The 20,986-nt window shown below is 47.3% G+C and overlaps 1 protein-coding gene across 30 annotated transcripts in view; it reads left to right on the top strand.

The window, feature by feature from the left end:
- The window catches only part of PPFIBP1 (PPFIB scaffold protein 1), a 1,004,279-nt gene that overhangs the window by 224,126 nt on the left and 759,167 nt on the right, over nt 1-20,986 (top strand). For all 30 annotated transcript variants that reach the window (XM_086920149.1, XM_086920163.1, XM_086920158.1 and 27 more), the window contains exon 6: nt 418-549. In XM_086920149.1, coding sequence (XP_086776275.1) covers nt 418-549 — 132 coding nt within the window. The remainder of the gene's footprint in view (nt 1-417; nt 550-20,986) is intronic.

The raw sequence follows: 20,986 nt of genomic DNA, 5'->3' as shown, positions 1-20,986 counted from the left end.
CTCAAATTCTTCTTCTTAATTTGCGTGTTCCGAGTTGAGGGGATTCACTCTTGTTTCAATGGGCTTATAGTGTTTTTTGCTAATCTGGTGGAAGCCATCAGGTGGCAACAGCACAAGGTGGATAGCAGAGTCTGGGAGCAAGAGGTGGCTTCTTGCCTGTGTAAGCCTTGAATAAAGGCCTGCCATTGCAAAGTGTTCTGATCTTAATATCCGATGGCTTAGCTCATTTTAAACGGCTCACCTGATCTGGATGAAAAGTTTCTTAAAAATGGACCACCACAAACTCGGGATGTTACAGTTTATTGCTCTGGGACCGAAGAGCTCAGACAGCAAAGCACATTGTAAACCTGTGATGTGTCACTTTAAATCAATGGGAGTGTTCTTCAAAATGAATGATTCATCTCTTTCCTCTGCTAGGAACTTTTAAGTAGAACATCCCTCGAAACTCAGAAATTGGATCTAATGGCTGAAATTTCCAACTTGAAGCTAAAGCTGACTGCTGTAGAAAAGGACAGAATTGACTACGAGGATCGATTTAGAGACACAGAGGTAAGTTATTTTGATGTACTTGAAGTCTTTTTTTTGTAGCCTGTATCTTCGATCCAGTGCCATCTCCAAAGACTGTGTCATGAGTAGGACATCAAACAACATTACTGGCTATAAATATGACAACGATTTTGACCGTAACTTTCGTATCGTGAACCCTCTTCTGATGATGAATCCATTCCCACGAGCTAAGAGCTCACACAATTAAAACTTGTGCAGCAGTAAAAGCTAACACGCATTTGATGTGAGGCTCTTCCTTTCCTTTGTCTTGTAGCCTGTCACTCCTAACGGTTTCTGTATCTTTTGTCAATTACCAACATGCAGCAATGTCATCTTTCTTATTCAAATGTTTGGCACTTCATACCAGACTGCTAAGTTTCCCAGTTTAAAGTCCATTTTGAGTGGTAATGTCCATGATCAAATCAAGATGCTTCAGAAAATCAATCTTTTTGCGCTCCATACCACAGACTATTAAATGGGATGTTGTCCACCTGCTCTTGTAAGCCGTTCCGCCACCCCAGTATCCGAATGCAACATTACGTAGGAGTGCCCAGACGCCCTCTAGACATCTGGCAGCGTCATTTCTGATCTTTCATGTCCCCATCTGTCATTAGAGGAGAGTAAGATTATGCAGTGTATATACACACACCCAAAACTCTTTTGTTATTCTGATGACCAAGTGTTAAATATAGTCCAGTTGTGTAATGGCTGGGACATGTGGATAATGAGAAAGAATGGTATACAGTTGTGTAGAATATTGAGTATATAAAGCAGCCCTGTTTTCAGTGTTTATTTTTTGTGGATTTCAGTGGGGATTGTCAGCTGCCTAACCCTCAAAATAGACAACTGTGTTTCCCAGCATTTGCAAAGCATGTTTAGGTCTCACCTAAGCCATCCGTTAGGGATGCTTGGCGAGATTAAAGTAAGGGCTCTGAAAAATGCACCCAAAGGCGGATTGCCTACAGTGCATGTGAGCCGGGCGCGTGCGCATCCCATACCATTTGGCAGCCTGTGAGCCTCTGCATCAGAATTCAAAGGAATCCGCTCCCCCGCAATGCAATGCGGAGAGCTTGTTAAAGGAGCCGCTCCTCCTGCAAGCTCTTAAACACAAGGAATCCGCTCCCCCGCCTCGACACACAATGCTGAGAGCTTGTTCCGTTTTACTCCCTCTCAGCTACTCTGACTACCCTGCTTTCACTGGTTCTCTTCCCTCTGTATCTCTGCTCTCCGACTTTCTTCCTGTAGCGTCTCTCTCTCTTCCCCTCTACCATCCTCTCCCTTCTTACGCTTTCTGTCCCTCTCTTAACCCCCTTCTCTCCCTACCCCCACCTTTCCTTCTTCTTTCTACGTGCCTCCATCCCCGTTTTCTCAACTTCTGTATCTCCTCCCGCCCCTCGCTCTTTATTGCGCTGTTTTTTATTCCACCCCCCGTTTGTTATCTTTCCATGCTCATTTGTTTTAGCTCTTCTGTCCTTCGTCCCTTACGCACCACCTTTTATCTTCTCTTTTGCGCCATTTCTTCTTTTTTCACGTCACTTACCACTTTTCCTCCCTGTTTCTCTTTTCTTCCTTTCTTTTGCCCACCCCTGATCGCTCTTTCTTCCCACTCTATCCCTTTCTGCCCGTGTCTCTGGCCCTCGTGTGCCCTGAGGCAGGCTCTCGACTCATTAAGGCGCTGAAATGCGCCGGTCACCGAACGGAACATTAAGAGGCTCTTAAAATGTAATGAACTATTAACTTCTAATACACTCCATTTAAAGGGCAGAACAGTGCCCCGTGACCGGCAAGAAGGCGGCGTGTGCGCAGTCACTATGGCACGGGCTCTGTGGCACACCTAGGACTGGTCTCTTGGGATCTCGCTTTTCAAAGTAGAACACTTGCAATCCGAGTCGCTGCCTGTCAGCTATGCATAGGAGTCTAGTTCACCTCGGTTTGTACCTATGATCTTCATGGTGCACAGTGCACACCTGTGTGCAGTCTCCTTGCAGCGTTCTTCCAGTGTTGGGGTCTAGCTTCCATTTGGGTCCGCGGTGCACTGGCGACTTGACCCGAGGGCCCACTGAACCCTAATTATTGCCCCAGTTCACTTGTTTCCTTCCACACAGATCACCTCGGCTGTGTGCCCGCTGCTCGGAAATCAAAGCTGTGAGTAAGCGCACACTGGCACCACCATGTCCACAACCACCACGTCCACCACCACCACGTCCACCACCACCACCACCACATCCACCTCCACCACCACCACACCCACCACCACCACGCCCACCACCACCACGTCCACCACCACCACATCCACCACCACCACCACCACCACATCTTCCACCACCACCATGTCCACCACCACGTCCACAACCACCACGTCCACAACCACCACGTCCACAACCACCACGTCCACCACCACGTCCAACACTACCACCATGTCCACCACACCCACCACCACCATGTCCACCACCACGTCCACCCCTACCACCATGTCCACCCCTACCACGTCCACCACTACAACGTCCACCACTACCACCACCATGTCACCACCACCATGTCACCACCACCATGTCAACCCCTACAACGTCCACCACTACCACCACCATGTCACTACACCATGTCACTACACCATGTCACCACCACCATGTCCACCACCATGTCCACCACAATGACCACCACAATGACCACCACAATAACCACCACAACGACCACCACCACCATGACCACCACTACCATGACCACCACCACCATGTCCACCACGAACACACCACATCCACCATGTCCACCACTACCACGTCCACCACCACTCCCACGACCACCACCATGTCCACCACCACTGCGTCCACCACCACATCCACCATCCCCATGTCCACCAACAAGACCACATCCACCACCACATCCGCCACCTCCACCACATCCGCCAGCACCACCACATCCGCCAGCACCACCACATCCGCCAGCACCACCACATCCGCCAGCACCACCACATCCGCCAGCACCACCACGTCCTCCACCACCACCACGTCCTCCACCACCACCACGTCCTCCTCCACCACCACGTCCTCCTCCACCACCACGTCCTCCTCCACCACCACGTCCTCCTCCACCACCACGTCCTCCTCCACCACCACGTCCTCCACCACCATGTCCTCCTCCACCACCATGTCCTCCTCCACCACCATGTCCTCCTCCACCACCACGTCCTCCTCCACCACCACGTCCTCCACCACCACGTCCACTATCACCACGTCCACCATCACCACACCCACCACCACCACACCCACCACGTCGCCACTACCACGTCCACCACGTCTACCTCCACCACCACATCCACCACCACCACCACGTCCACCACCACCACCACGTCCACCACCACTACATCCACCACGTCCACCACCACCACACCCACCTCCACCACGTCCACCACAAGGCCACTACCACGTCCACCACCACCACGTCTACCTCCACCACGTCCTCCACCATGTCCACCACCACGTCCTCCACCAAGTCCACCACCAAGTCCACCAACACCACCACGTACACCAACACCACCACGTACACCACCACCACCACGTACACCACCACCACAACATCCACCACCACAACATCCACCACCACAACGTCCACCACCACAACGTCCACCACCACAACGTCCACCACCACAACGTCCACCACCACAACGTCCACCACCACAACGTCCACCACCACAACGTCCACCACCACCACGTCCACCACCACCACGTCCACCACCACAACGTCCACCACCACCACGTCCACCACCACCACGTCCACCACCACCGCGTCCACCACCACCGCGTCCACCACCACCGCGTCCACCACCACCGCGTCCACCACCACTGCGTCCACCACCACTGCGTCCACCACCACTGCGTCCACCACCACTGCGTCCACCACCACTGCGTCGTCCACCACCACTGCGTCGTCCACCACGATGTCCACCACCACGACATCCACCACCACGACGTCCACCACCACCACTGCGTCCACCACCACTGCGTCCACCACCACTGCGTCCACCACCACTGCGTCCACCACCACTGCGTCCACCACCACTGCGTCCACCACCACTGCATCCACCACCACCACGTCCACCACGACCGCGTCCACCCCCACTGCGTCCTCCACCACTGCGTCCTCCACCACTGCGTCGTCCACCACTGCGTCGTCCACCACTGCGTCGTCCACCACCACGACGTCCACCACCACGGCGTCCACCACCACGGCGTCCACCACCACTGCGTCCACCCCCACTGCGTCCACCCCCACTGCGTCCACTGCATCCACCCCCACTGCGTCCACCCCCACTGCGTCCACCCCCACTGCGTCCACCCCCACTGCGTCCACCACCAATGCGTCGTCCACCACTGCGTCGTCCACCACCACGACGTCCACCACCACGACGTCCACCACCACGACGTCCACCCCCACTGCGTCCACCCCCACTGCGTCCACCCCCACTGCGTCCACCCCCACTGCGTCCACCACCACTGCGTCCACCACCACTGCGTCCACCACCACCTTGACCACCACCACCATGACCACCACCACCACCACACTCACCACCACGTCCACAACCACCACCACCACGTCCACAACCACCACCACCACGTCCACCACCACCACGTCCACCACCACCACGTCCACCCCCACCACGTCCACCACCACCACGTCCACCACCACCACGTCCACCACCACCACGTCCACCACCACCACGTCCACCACCACCACGTCCACCACCACCACGTCCACCACCACCACGTCCACCACCACCACATCCACCACCACCATGTCCTCCACCACCACGTCCACCACCACCACGTCCACCACCACCACACCCACCTCCACGACCACCACATCCACAACCACCATCACCTCCACCACGAGGCCACCTCACTCTATCTACCACCCTCACTCTATATGGATCGCCCTCACTCTATATGGATCGCTCTCACTCTATCTATCAATCGCTCTCACTCTATCTATCGATCGCCCTCACTCTATCTATCGATCGCCCTCACTCTATCTATCGATCGCCCTCACTCTATCTATCGATCGCCCTCACTCTATCTATCGATCGCCCTCACTCTATCTAGCTATCGCATCACCACAGCATCACTCAGCACCACCACAACATCCCTCAGGGGCACCACAACATCACTATGCGCTACCACAGCATCACTGAACGCCCCAGCATCACTCGTCACCACCACATCACTCGTCGCCACCACAACATCACTCAGCGCCACCACAGCATCAATCTGTGTAACCACAGCATCAATCTTTGCAACCATTCAACAACAACTGGTTCAAATATGTTCTCTCAATGTTTCAAGCTTTATTACAAATGCCACAAAAAGATGTTAATATATCACTTCTGTTCTTGGATTTTCGTCACAATAAAATACACTGAACATAATCTTCACAAAACTTATTTACAAAAGTTTAAGCTATTGCCATTATAAATTACAATAGCTTTTACTTAAGTATTAATTATTTTAAAAAAAATAAAAGCCATTGTTATTTGTAATATCAATACATCTAAGTCACGTCAAACACATATTACATTACAAATGCTATAGGTGTCACATTTGTGAAAGTTAAAACTATGGGCATTGTAAATGACAAAGCTATTAATTTTTCTATTTTAAAAACCAACGCATAAATAAAAAATGGGTCATTTACAATACCAGTAGCTCAAACTTTCCTAATGCGAGACCTATTTCATTGCAAATGCTTGTTTTTAAAGTGATTGTTACAAAGCACATATTTAATTTAAATGAGAAGTAAGGTAGGGTATTTCATTTCTTCCCATTGACCGGTGGACTTATATAAGACTGTTTTTAACATGGGTTTGTGTATTTCATGCTCACTAACCTCTCTCACACACTCTGTCAGGGCTCTGCCTGGTTTACAGTACTATACGTGGATTAAAAAAGTAAGAGAGCTATATTCAAAGTAAAAAAAAACGTTATTTCGGCTATATAGCCATAAAAGCACAATTAATAAAAACATACATATGAAGGCAAGCTTCAATTGCACAACAATTTACACAAATTAGAGCCGAATACAAAGTATCCTTAGGGAGCAAAAAAGAGCGGTAAAGTGCAAAGGTATAAGGTGTTTTCAGGCCTGGAGACCACACATTGCATGATAGTCAACAACCTGAGATGTCAATTAAAGACAGGGCAGATATAATCACATCTTAAGAACATTTAAAACCAGTACAATAAATATATGTTAAACTCAATAAAAGATTTAAAAAAAGCTAAAAATAGATAAAGATTTTCAGAACAATTTCCTCTCATAGGAGAATGTGCAAATTTAGATTAGCAGCATGGTCATTAGATGGGCACGCTTGGGTTATTCCGGAGCTCTGTTTCTCTATGATCCCTCTACGCATGTACCACATCACAAACCAGAATCTAGAAATTGCAAAGACAAATAATGGGTGTAATTCATATTTCAGTATTCAAATGTTTCAATAAGCACACTCCTGGACCTAGTGGAGTTATTCACCTACTCTCTACTGAATAATATGACATTGTAGGGTTGGTTAACCCTGCCAACAACACTGTACCTTGTGAAATGTTTACAATCTTAAATTTCATCTTAATGTGTAGCCCTGCATTCTAGCGCATATAAAACTTGCTGCATTAAGCATGCTCGCCACTGCATTTATGTACCCTTTTCCTGACTACATTAAAGTGATACCTACTTCCGGGCTCCTCCACATTGCCAGGCAGTGATTGGTTCTAGAGGGTGGGGAGGTGGTGCTGATTGATAGCGCGGCCCCTATAAAATACTGAGGATGTCTAACACGCGCAGCGGCCGCGCCGACTCCGCGCCGAAGACACGCCAAAGACTAGCCCGTCTGTGCCAGTACGGGACACTGGACTAGTGGCTATGTTCCTCAACCTAGACCCATACAGGTAATGTCATCCGGCCAAATAAAAGCTTTGCGTCCCACCCCAAATGTCAACTGCATTCTGCTTGATATCCCTCATCTGGGTACTGCTACCTGCCCCCATTGCAGTTGCACAATTTCATCCATTCAACCCTACCCCCCTCGCAGAACTAGGCGCAGCAAGCAAGTCAAGCAACCACTCCCTACTAACGATAACTACCTGTTTTACAGTTTAAACTGTCGCTCCTTACCCATGCACAGTTTAGAGATTTTTGATCTGCTAATGGATGATAAACCTAGTGCCTTGTTTCTGACAGAAACCTGGCTACATGCAGGTTCAGGCCCTGATGTAGCTATGGCCCTTCCTCCCAACTATGCGATTGCCAGAATGGATAGAACCCGCAAAACGGGGGGTGGAATCGCGATTGTTTACAATAAAAAATTCATATGTACATTTGAATCATTAGTCATACCAGAATGTGAAGCTGCATCTTTTAAAATTTGTCTAAATCCCAATTTCACTTTATCTGGTATCCTTATGTACCGGCCTCCCGGAAATGGCACTAAATGGGCTGCTGAATTAGCCAATCATATTACCCCTTTTATTTTAGCATCTAAAAACTTCTCTATCATCGGAGATATAAATCTTCACTTGGAAGATAAATTAAATACGACATGTACGAATTTGTTGGAAGATCTCACAGCACTTAATATTCATCTCATCAATTTAGGACCTACCCATAGGGCAGGACATTTACTTGACCCTTTATTGTCGAATCTCCCTTTACTCACCTGGATGGATACCATCCCTGTATGCTGGTCAGACCATTTTTTAATTAAATTCAACCTTACATTACTTAGTACCTCCACTGACCAAAGCATGTTATTGCCCTCACTAAGGAAAAATTGGAAATCCTTAGACGTCTCCAAACTTAATGTGGAACTTAATATATACCCGCCTATGAAAAAACAAAATATGGAAAGCATTTCTATGGCCACTCAACAATGGCTTACAAATGCGGCAGAGTCCTGTCTACCCACCACTAAGACCAAGGGTAATATACATCGTCCCCCGGCCCCATGGTTTAATGATTCTCTTATGGAGGAAAAAACTAAATGCAAGGCACTTGAAAGAGGATGGCGTAGAGATTTCGATCCTGACAAAAAAAACAGGTATCATACAGCTAGAAATCTCTACCACACTGCATGTAAAAAAGCACGCGCCACATATGTAGCCACTACTATTATGGGAGTTGCAAATAAAGCCAAAATACTGTTTAATACAGTTAAGGACCTTGCGGGGGCTCAAACTACTGCTCCAACGCGGCCTCTAAATATGAAGCAATGCCAGGATTTAGCCCAATTTTTTACCGATAAAATCGACAAACTAATCATCGAAATAGACAAAAACACTCTGGACACTGCCTCTAAGGAAGAGTGGGAGTATACTCCGACCATAAATCAGACCCTTCAAAAATGGCCACCCATTACAACTGATACTCTTATTTCCATTATGAAAACAATTAAATCTGGCTCTCCACAGGATCCTATCCCCATCAACATAATAAAATTATTAGATATGCCCGCCCTCGAAATCATTGCAGACACCTTAAACTCATCTCTAGAGCTTTCCACAGTACCCACTATATGGAAACATGCTATAGTGACTCCACTGCTGAAAAAACCTACAGCAGATCCGGATAAATTGGCCAATTACAGGCCAATTTCACTTCTTCCAGCTTTTTCCAAATGTTTGGAAAGACATGTGCACTCAGCCCTGACTCTTTTCTCAGAGGAGAATGCCCTTCTTCACCCCACTCAGTCAGGATTCCGAGCGGGTTTCTCTACGGAAACTGCCTTATTGGGTATTTCTGAAACTATTAGGAAACTTCTCGATGATGGGCAGACGGTTGCGCTTATTCTACTTGATTTAAGCGCAGCCTTTGATACTGTGTCGCATAAAAGGCTACTCACCCTGCTGGAAAAAATGGAATCTGTGGAAATGCACTGAAATGGATTAGATCCTTTCTGAGTCAACAGACTTTTAAAATAGCATCGGCTGCTGCATGCTTGGGAAATTTCAATTCCCCTCATGGAGTACCTCAGGGCTCCATCCTTAGCCCGCTCTTTTTCAATCTCTATCTTAGACCCCTAGCGGATCTTGTGGAAAAAGCGGGTCTTACCTTCATGTCGTATGCAGACGATTCTCAGATTGTCTTTTCATTGTCTGAACCCCAAACATCTTCTTCATCTCTCCTTAAAGATGGCCTGCTGTCCATCTTCAACTGGATGACAACTAACCAGTTGAAATTAAATGGAGACAAGACGGAGATTCTCCTTCTGGGCAAGCAGCCAGAGCTCTGGAGCTCATTACATTGGCCTGCCCAGATGGGAAATCTCCCTATACCAGTGCCTCATGCAAGAAATTTGGCTGCAATCCTGGACAATTCACTGTCCATGAAACAACAGGTTAACAAAGTAGTGGGCCTCTGCTTTACTATCATGAGGTGGCTCAAGAAGATCCTTTGGATGCTGCCTGGCCCCATGCAGAAAACGGTTGTCAATGCCTCAATTACATCTCTGCTTGACTACGGGAACATCCTGTATCTAGGTGCAAATAAGGCAGTTAAAAGAGACTGCAGCTTGTACAAAATGCGGCTGCTCGACTCCTTTGTAGCATACCTAAGAACAGCGTGTCCCCCCTACCTGCGCGAGCTGCACTGGTTGAGGGTTGAGAATCGTATTAGGTTTAAGGCCTTAAACGACATGTTTAAAATCAAAGCGGGTACCGCTCCCAAATACCTTCAGGCACTAGCTTTTCCCTACATTCCAAAAAGAAACCTACGATCTAAATCAGCGGAAAAATTCTGTGTACCCAGATTTAAGCTGGCCAGGATGGGAGGAAGATCTTTTGCCCATCAGGGTCCCTCTATCTGGAACACACTCCCAATCCACATACGAAAGGAGCAAAGACTTCTCAGGTTCCGAAAGGAGATAAAGACCTGGTTGTTCGACCAGTAACCTTGAACGACCTCTGCTGTATACTCCATCGATCGTGCTATGTTCTTAGGCACCGGGAAACCCTTTTTGGGTAGCTGTTTTGCGCCATATAAGTTTATAAAATAAATAAAATAAATAAATAAACTGTTGTGTGGACATTCATAGCTGCCAAATGTCCCTGTGATAAATGTCTCACTTTAAGTCGGTCGTGACCTTTTAGCAGACATCACATTGTATTTCAGAACTTGAAATTTTGCTGTTATCATTGTAACAATGGTCTCATAAACCCCAGGAGTAAATTGTGGTTGGGTAAAAAGCCAAGATTATGTGAAGATATCACACATAATAGAACACCTTGCAGCTATGAATTTTATTGGTATCTTGTCATGTTTTCATCACTATTCCGACAGCACTCTTTTCACAGGTACCTTTCACTACACCTTGTATTGAATGTTTAAAGCCTGGGTTGTTTGGCAGATGTCCTGCTGTCAACACTGACTTTTGAGGACAGTGGGCTGATCTATGAAAGTATTTTACACATTCTGTGTCTGTGGGTAAATGCGATAGCAACTATTGGCCAATATTCTTAAGATCAATACATTTCACTAGTCAGTGAAACAATAAAAATTTCCAGAAGATTGAATATTATTTTAATATTCCCAGATACTCTACAGTGTATAAAATAATTAGAGCAGACCTAAACCAGTCTTCTAAACCCAGCATCTTTTATCCAAACACACAAAACAGGAGACAACAAAAGAAAGAAGAAACTATATTTTAGTGACATCCCTAAACAACAATACTTACACAGAATAATCTTTGTCCGGCCTTTCATGCTCCTACCTGCTATAATAAAATTATATATTTTTGGTCCCTTCTGAAAGACATAAAAATGATTCATTCTCTTACTTTCTTTTCCTTGGATGGCATTTTATTATGTGGCTGTGCCGATCTACATATGTTTACACTGATGAGGGCTGTTTCCGTTTTGGTGGAAGTTTATCATTTTATAATAGGTTTACCCCTGAAACAGGATAGCCAGAGTATATTGCTGTCAATTTACTTAACTATTGGTAGCTTCTGTACTTGTAGTCTCGCACAAACTCTCTCAAAAAGCTAAGTAGATTGTGAATGCTGTCTCCTTAAGATTGGACACACACTTATCACAGGCGGGGGTACTGGGACTTCAGAGCAATGCACTTGCCCACAAGGCTCAAAGGAAGCAGCGAATGCTGTCTTTCTGGTTGTATAAACACTTGTTATGGAGTGGGATAATGGAACCTCAGCACAAAGCATGCACCTACAAGATTCTAAGGCAGTTGTGTTCAAACCTTTCCGTATCAAGCTCCCATGGAGTTTAAAAAAAAAAGAATTTGGGTCCGGCCCCCCACTTATGTTCTGAGTGAGTTGAAAGTGAGATTTTTTTCCCCGAAGACTATTAGAATATAAAGAGCGGAAATGTACTCCAAGAAATGTTAAGTGTCATTCAGTTGTTTTCTGTACATTAAATATTACTGTAAAGAATTAAGGAAAATAAAAAATATCCTACAGTCGGGTTTAGAGTAGTTCTGTGTTTGAGGGAAGTTGACACTTATGTTGACCAGGCTTTACCTCTGGTTTGGTTTATTGTGTGTCTTTGTTACTATGGTCATAGCTATGTCTGTTCTGTGTTTGGTGGTTTTTCACACTGATGCTTCATGTACTATTCTTGTGTTGTGTTTGAGGAAAGCTTTTTCTTTTGGACATGGGCTATCCATTCTGCGTGTTAAGAAAGCGTTCTTGGTACTGCCCTTTCTGTACTTGTTCTTTATGAATGAAGCTTTCTCTGTTGCTGCAAAGCAGTACACGTTCTGATTTTCAGTGAGATTATCCCAATACTGTCTGAGTGAGAGAAGCTTGCACAGCTACCGTCTATGTGGGATCGAAGCTTGTTGTGCTGCTGCCAATATCTGGCCTATTGTGTGTGTTCCTGAGAGCATAGCATTCAAATCTCATCCGCATCTCTGGTCACTTTTTTAAACGTATTTATTTAAAAAGGTTTTATATAGCGCTGCTGGACCCAAGAGTATCAGAGAGCTTTACAAGGTAGGTAAACCTATTAACCCCTTCGACGCTGATGACGAGCTGGGCTCGTCATGGCGTAGCCTCCACGCACGCTGATGACGAGCCCAGCTTGTCACGTAAAGTGCGTTTTCGCAAAACCCAGCGTGCGAGCTGAATTCCGCTAGCGCGCATGGTGTTAAGATATAATATACAATTGACAATGTGCGGAAAAATTAACAAAAGATAAAACATTGCATTAAATGAGTGAAGATGGCAAAGAAACAAAGGGATAATTAAAGGGATAAAGGGAGATGAAATTAGAGAGAGAGAAGGGGGTGTAGAGGAGGAGAGAGTGAAGATGGAAAGAGGGAGAGGGGATTGGGTAAAAGTATGAATCATAGTAGAGCGGTAATGAGCAGGGTCAAAGTCAGTAAAATTAGGAACCCCAATATTGTTGAGGAGAAGTACTTTGAGTCTTTTTTTGAAGAGCGGGTGGGAGGGGTTGCAGCGAAGGTCTTTGGGGAGAGAGTTCCAAATAGTGGGAGAATTACCAGAGAGTGCACATGATTGGGTCTTTTTACATTTTAGTCTAGGAGGGATCAGGACAAGGGAGTTGGTGCTCTTCAGGTACCTGGAGCACCCTACTTTTTGTAGTTTGCTTGCGAGGTAAGAGGGGGTGTTTTGGTGAAGAGCTTTGTGCGTGATACAAGCAGTCTTGTAGGTGTATCGTCCTTCAATTGGAAGCCAGTGTAGGTTTTTGAGGACAGGAGAGATGTGGTCAAATCGTTTACAGTCAGAAATAAGTCTGGCAGCTAGGTTGAGAACAGATTTGATTGGTGCGAGGTGGATTTTAGGGGCACCAGCAAGAGTGACATTACCAAAGTCAATCCTGGAAAGGACAAGAGATTGGACAACAATTTTGAAATCATCAGTTGGAATAAAAGGTTTTAATGTTTTGAAGTGGTGAAGGGTAAAAAGGGCACTTTTGGCTGCATTTTTAATGTGGGGGATGAGATGAAGAATCTGATCGATGCCTAGGGATTTGACAGAATTAGAGGTGGAGAGGGTGCAATTAAGTGCTTTGATGTCATTGATCCAGAGTTGAATGGGAAGGGGATTGTTTTTGGGAGTGAAAAGGATGATTTCGTTTTTTTTAGGATTAAGTTTGAGATGATTGAGATGGAACCAGATTTGGACTTTAATCAGAGTATCATTGAGGTGAAGGATGTCATTGTGGGATTTGATCTTGTAGTAAAGTTGAGTATCGTCGGCATAGAGGTATTAACTGATTTTGGCTTGTTTGAGAATGAGGATGAGTGGTTCCATGAAAAGATTGAATAGGGTTGGGTAGACACCGAGTGAGACAGGTTGCGGTTTGGAGAGGCAGTGACTAAGCTTAATTTGTTGAGATCTATTTAGGAGGAACGAGGATAACCAATTGAATACAGTGCCTTCAAAACCAAAGCGATTTTTGAGGGTGTTAAGAAGGGTGGGATGTTGGACAGTATCGAATGCAGCCGAGAGATCAAGGAGGATTAGTAGTGAGGATTCACCTTTGTCTATAGAGCGATGAAGGTCATCTGTAATATTGAGCATAGCAGTTTCGGTACTGCATCCCTTTCTAAAGCCAGATTGGAAAGTGTCAAGGAGATTGAAGGAGATGATATGGTTATCTAATTGAGATAGGACACATTTTTCAAGTGCTTTAGAGAGGAAGGGAAGGTTAGAGATAGGGCGTAGATTGTTAAGGTCATCAGGGTCAGCAGAGGGGTTTTTAAGAATGGAGGAGATTTGACCAAGCTGAAGGGTGGCAGGAACACAGCCAATGGTAAGTGAGGAGTTGATGATATCGGTCCAAATTGGGGCTATGATATATTTGAGTTCTTGAACCAAATGGGCGGTAAGAGGATCTTTGCAGTGTGAGGATGGTTTGAGTTTAGAAATGATGTTGATGATAGTGGTTTCTGATACTGGACTAAATTTGCTCCATGAAGCCTTGTTTTTAGATAGGTGACCTGTCCAGGATGAGTCAGGGTGGGGGAAAGCAGGGAGGGGTTGGGAGGGGTCGAGATGAGGTGGAGAGGAGGACAAAAGTGAATTAAGAATGTTAGGGAGGGTGTGTTGGTTGAGGGGAAGTTGAAGAGCGATAGGGGGGGAAGAGAAGGAAAGTTCGATGTTGTTGACTTTATTCGTAAAGAAGCTGGCAATTTCTTCGCATCTCTCCACAGCGACAGCTAATTTAGGAGGGCCAGAGGAAGTTTGTTTTTTAACGATGTTAAAGAGTTCTCTGAGGCGGTTTCTAGCTTGGTCAAGTTGTGAACGGAGAAAGGAGGCTTTTTCGTTGAAGATATGTTTTTTGTAATGGGCTCTGGTAGTTCTCAGGAGAGCCAGGTTATCCGAGGTGGGATAATTCCTCCATGCACGTTCTGATTGTCTGAGGGCCCGCCTTTCATTATTGAGTTCGGCATTGAACCAGGACTTGGGAGGGATGTTTTTTTGTTTTTTGAGTTTGATTGGGGCAATTAGGTTGAGGGCTTCATGAATGGAATTATTGTAATGGTCAGTAAGGTCGTTGGTGCTATGAGAGTGAGGGGGGAGAAGTAAGCAAGTTTTTATTGTTGATTCCAATTCGCCAGGTGGGATAAGGTGAAGGTTGCGAGTAGGTTTCATAGGTAAAGTATTAATGGGGGCGGGGGGGGGGTAATGGGGCTATTCAAGGAGAAGAGGATAAGGTGGTGATCAGACCAGTCTACAGGAAGTATATTAGAGAGAGAGGCCAGATACTTGCTAGTCAAAATAGCAACAAGGGTGGCAAGAGTTGGTCAGGTCAGTGATGTCTAAGGTTTCTTTAAATAGGATGACAACAGGGTCATCATTTTTGTTCCAGTGGATGTTGTAGTCACCAAGGAAGAGATTTTTGGAGTGGGAAAGTGAAGCTTGAATAAAAAGATCAGTCATCTCTTAGGTAAAGAGGAGACAATTTCCAGGGGGGTGGTAAATAGTGTGTAGCCGAGACGTGGGAAAGCCAGGAAAGGTGAGGTCGGCGCAAAGGTATTCAAAGGATGAGGGGTCTAGGAGCTGGACAAGTGAGATGTCAAGCTCATCTTTAAAGATTAGGGCAAGGCCTCCTCCTATTTGATCGATTCTATCTTTCTTAAAGTAGCCTGGTGGGATGAGCAAGTCGAAAAAATAATAACCTGCACTCCTAGCTTTATATTCACTTTTAGCGATGTGCGGTTTAAAGTAATCACTGTGTAATCATTGGTGCGACCCTGCAGGTCCCTGACTAGCCCCTGTCTGTTGTACTAAATAGCCCTATTGGTCAAACACGAATGTATTTGAGTGCTAGGGTGCACTGTTCAAGTTGCCCTATAAGGTGCTTATTCACTTCAACATGTAATTGTCAAAAAACTCTTTTTAATTGTCAAAAAACTTCACAAGATTTCATGCTTGGTATCGTGAATCAATATAACTTGCTGTTTGTTATCATAAAGCAACACCATTATGTTTTCAACATAATTTGTATATACACCAAAAATTAACCAAATGTAAATGTGGAAGAAAATACTTTACAAAAAACAACTAGGACTTCGGACAATTTATGCATTCATTATCTGTATTTCAATCCTCCAAAGTCAATAACATAATGTTCCAAAATTCCAATTGTTCAATAGTGCTTCAATTGACTCCCAATGCATTTCGGTGCATTGCACCTTCGTCAGGGGAACACTGTTAAAATCCAACTAACATATATAACAATCATGGCTATACATAAAAAATGAAAATTCATTGCAATATTTGCGTTTACATTGTTAATTCCAAACAGCATCAGTATTGTCAAATTTATTTACATGGGTTTCACCAGCTCAAACACCATCAATGCATTGTTTATGGATTGTGCACATAACCAAAGCGTTATTGCCCTGTGACTTTCCCCGAGTGATCCTTACTCGAAGTACGGCTCGAGTGATACGCGTGAATGGCTTTCTGTTGCCCGAATGTGATAAACGTGACAAGTGCCTTATTCATGCTTGCCCAACCACGTTGTGTGTGTGAGTATAACAACTTGGAAGATTGAAATACAGATAATGAATGCATAAATTGTCCGAAGTCTTAGTTGTTTTCTGTAAAGTATTTTCTTCCACATTTACATTTGGTTAATTTTTGGTGTATATACAAATTATGTTGAAAACATAATGGCGTTGCTTTATGATTATGTAAACAGCAAGTTATATTGATTCACAATATTAAGCATGAAATCTTGTGAAGTTTTTTGACAATTAAAAACAGTTTTTGACAATTACATGTTGAAGTGAATGAGCACCTTATAGGGCAATTTGAACAGTGTACCCTAGCACTCAAATACATTCGTGTTTGACCAATAGGGCTCTCTTTCAGCGTAGGCACATGGATAATTTGTTAGTTTTGATCGTCTCCAGGACTTGTAAACATTAAGAGGCCTGAAGAGGGAACCCCTTTCTGTATTGCTGTCTTGATATGTGGTGCTCCCTTTATTTTATAGAACAGAAACAGTGTATATTTCATATTTTTACTACTATGTCCACCCACTTCTCAACTTCAGCCATTGCGATCTGCTAGTAGTTGGGTATGCTTGGAAGATCTACCCTGAACAAAGAAAACAAAGCATATGAGTTTTCTGGTCTGGTGCCCCCTCTAGAGTGCCCCCTTGAGGGGTGCATGCCCCACACTTTTAAAACCATAATTCTGAGGAAACAGTGAGTGCAGGCTGCTTTTGCATCAGCTCTTTTTAGGGAGGTCATGGTAATGGGAACTGAGCTCAATCCGGTAGTCTCATAGTAAGTGGAAATGTGGTCAGGCTCTGAGATACAAGTGGTAAGTTGTCCTGCAGACAAAGACTGGCAATCGAGCAGTGACACAGATTCAAAGGCATGCAATGTGGAGGGCAATAAAAATAGTTCAAATTTTAAACTTTTAAACTTGGCCAGTGGCTCTGGGCTGAAATAAATCTGTTGCTTAACCTGGACGAAGCAAGCTTTTGTTCCATAAGACCACTATTTCGAAAAATGGCCAGTTATTGTTGCTGATCGCCCTCTTGGTTTAGCCATCACTACCATTTTTTATACAAATGGCATGATAGGCCTGTCCTTGGTTGAATGGTTTTTGGATCTTCCATAACAAGAGTACGTGACCGTGAGATGTCTATGCCTAATTCTGCTTCTCAGGGCAAGATCTTTTGTTCTTGGCTCTCTATTGGCCTGGCTGGACTTCACCAGAGTCAGAAGAACCGTGACTCTACAATGTGCTGACAGGCTGCACTTCACTGATCGGCAACGTTTCACACTTTTCCACGCCTGTCCATCCCCTTAGGACAACCAGTGCTGTCCCTGAAATTCCTCTCCAGCTGCCCTTAAATTGCCAATTTTAGCCCGACTGTTGTCCTTCGAGTGCCATCACCATTCATTCCCCTCAACCAATGCCCCGCACCAGCACCCGCCAAGCCGATCACCAGCAGCAACCACCTCAAGTGCATCCTACTCAACACCCGCTCCGTCCACAGACACATCATCGAACTCTGGAACCTCCTCGACACCACAGATCCTGACGTCGCCTTCCTCACGGAAACCTGGATGAACGACTCCTCAGCGCCCGACATCGCCATCGCCATACCAGAGGGCTACAAGATTACCCGAAGAGACCGAGGCAACCAGACGGGAGGAGGCATCGCCATCATCTACAGGGACACCATCCGCATCACGACCAACACTGACGACACCCTGACAACCGCCGAACACCTGCACTTCCAGATCCACACGGACCCCAGAACCACCCTCAGAGGCACCCTCATCTACCGACCCCCTGAACCACGCACACAATTCAGCGAAGACATCGCCGACTTCATCAGCCCGCACGCCCTCCCATCCGCTGACTACATCCTCCTGGGGGACATCAACTTCCACCAGGAGAACAACAACGATCGCAACACCACCACCCTGCTTGACAACCTCGCCAACCTCGGACTCAAGCAGCTGGTGACCACCCCCACCCACCTCGCCGGACACACACTCGACGCTGTCTTCTCATCCAGCAAGGACATAGTCTTCAGCCACGCCACCGGACTCCACTGGACGGACCACAGCTGCGTCCACTTCACTTTCAGAAGATCCACGATCCACCACCACCAGCAACAGGTTGCTCGAAGAAACTGGAACAAGATCACAGCAGACCAGCTCGCCGCTTCCCTGAGCCAGCACCCTCCCGCCAGCTCAGTGAACCCCAGCCAGGCCGCCGACAACCTCACAAAGTGGATCAGCAACTGCGCAGACGACCTCGCCCCACTGAGGACCCCGCCTAGCAGACCCGACAGCAAGAAGGCCCCATGGTTCACCGACGAACTCAAGAGCTCCAAGAAGAACTGCCGAGCCCTCGAGATATCCTGGAGAAGGGAGCCAACACCGGACAACATGACCACCCTCAAGCTCGCCACCCGGAAGCACCATCAACTGATCCGCGCCGCCAAGAAAACAGCATTCAAGGACCGGCTGGACAACAACGCACACAACTGCAAGGAACTTTACAACATCGTGAAAGAGCTCTCCAACCCCAACGCCGGAAACAACGACATCACCCCGTCGCAAGACCTCTGCAACTCCCTCGCCTCCTACTTCCACAACAAGATCGCGGACATACACAACAGCTTCAGCCCACAAACAACGCTCCCAACGACCGCACCAACTCCCCCCATCACCACCCTCAGCGCCTGGACCCAGATCAACACAGAAGACACCATCCGCACGATTAACTCTATCCACTCCGGATCCCCGACCGACCCGTGCCCCCACCACGTCTTCAACAAGGCCGACGCTGTCATCGCACCCCACCTGCGGGACATCATCAACTCCTCCTTCGACACCGCCACCTTCCCTGAGAGCTGGAAGCACGCCGAACTCAGCGCTCTACTAAAGAAACCAAAAGCGGACCCCACCGAACTCAAGAATTACCGCCCCATCTCGCTCCTCCCGTTCCCAGCCAAAGTCATCGAGAAGACCGTCAACAAGCAGCTGGCCGCCTTCCTCGAGACGAATGGATCCCTCGACCCCCTCACAGTCTGGCTTCCGAGCCAACCACAGCACCGAGACCGCCCTCATCGCTGCCACCGATGACATCCGAGCCCTGCTGGACAACGGTGAAACAGCGGCCCTCATCCTCCTAGACCTCTCTGCGGCGTTCGACACTGTCTGCCACCACACCCTAGTGCAGCGTCTCAGCAACACCGGAATCCAGGAGAAGGCACTGGAGTGGATCATCTCCTTCCTCGCTGGAAGGACACAGAGAGTCCGCCTACCACCGTTCAGATCTGCAGCCACGGAAGTCATCTGCGGCGTTCCTCAGGGCTCCTCGCTCAGCCCCACCCTCTTCAACGTCTACATGAGCCCCCTTGCGGCCATCGCACGCCAACACAACCTCAGCATCATCTCCTACGCCACCCAGCTGATCCTCTCCCTGACCAACGACCCCGCCGCCGCCAGAACCAACCTCCACGAAGGGATGAAAGACGTAGCCGAGTGGATGACGACCAGCCGCCTGAAACTGAACTCAGACAAGACGGAAGTCCTCATCCTGGGCTCCTCGCCCTCCGCCTGGGACGACTCCTGGTGGCCCCCCACCCTGGGCACCGCACCCAAACCGACAGACCACGCACACAACCTGGGCTTCATCCTGGACTCCTCCCTCTCCATGACCAGACAAGTCAACGCCGTCTCCGCGTCCTGTTTTAACATCCTGCGCATGCTACGGAAGATCTTCCGGTGGATCCCCACCGAGACCAGGAAGACGGTCACCCAGGCCCTCGTCACCAGCCGACTGGACTACGGCAACGCCCTCTACACCGGAACCACCGCCAAGCTCCAGAAGAGACTCCAGCGGATCCAGAACGCCTCAGCCAGACTCATCCTTGACATCCCCCGGAGCAGCCACATCTCCGGACATCTGAGAGACCTGCACTGGCTCCCCGTCAACAAGAGAATCACCTTCCGTCTCCTCACCCACGCACACAAAGCCCTACACGACCAAGGCCCGAGCTACCTCAACAACCGCCTCAACTTCTACGCTCCCAAACGCCACCTCCGATCGACCAACCACGCCCTCGCCGCCGTCCCCCGCATCCAAAGAGCGACAACAGGAGGAAGGTCCTTCTCCTACCTGGCCGCCAAGACCTGGAACACCCTCCCGACCGACCTTCGCCTGACCCAAGACCACCTCTCCTTCAGGAAGAAACTCAAGACCTGGCTGTTCGAGCAGTAGCGGCACCCCCCCCCCCAAGTGCCTTGAGACCCTCCGGGTAAGTAGTGCGCTCTATAAATGCCTTGATTGATTGATTGTCGTTCCATCGGTCCCTCCCCTTAGAAAACAAAAGACAGTTCCACACTGTCATTTTATGTTCTTTATTGGTAAATCCCACAGAAAGCTCGTCAATTACTAGGGACATCTAATTTCCATATGACGACTGCA

The sequence above is a fragment of the Lissotriton vulgaris genome, chromosome 1_1 (genome assembly GCF_964263255.1).
Source record: "Lissotriton vulgaris chromosome 1_1, aLisVul1.2, whole genome shotgun sequence".
NCBI classification, from domain to species: Eukaryota; Metazoa; Chordata; class Amphibia; order Caudata; family Salamandridae; genus Lissotriton; species Lissotriton vulgaris.
This window is presented reverse-complemented; position numbering and strand designations above follow the sequence as displayed.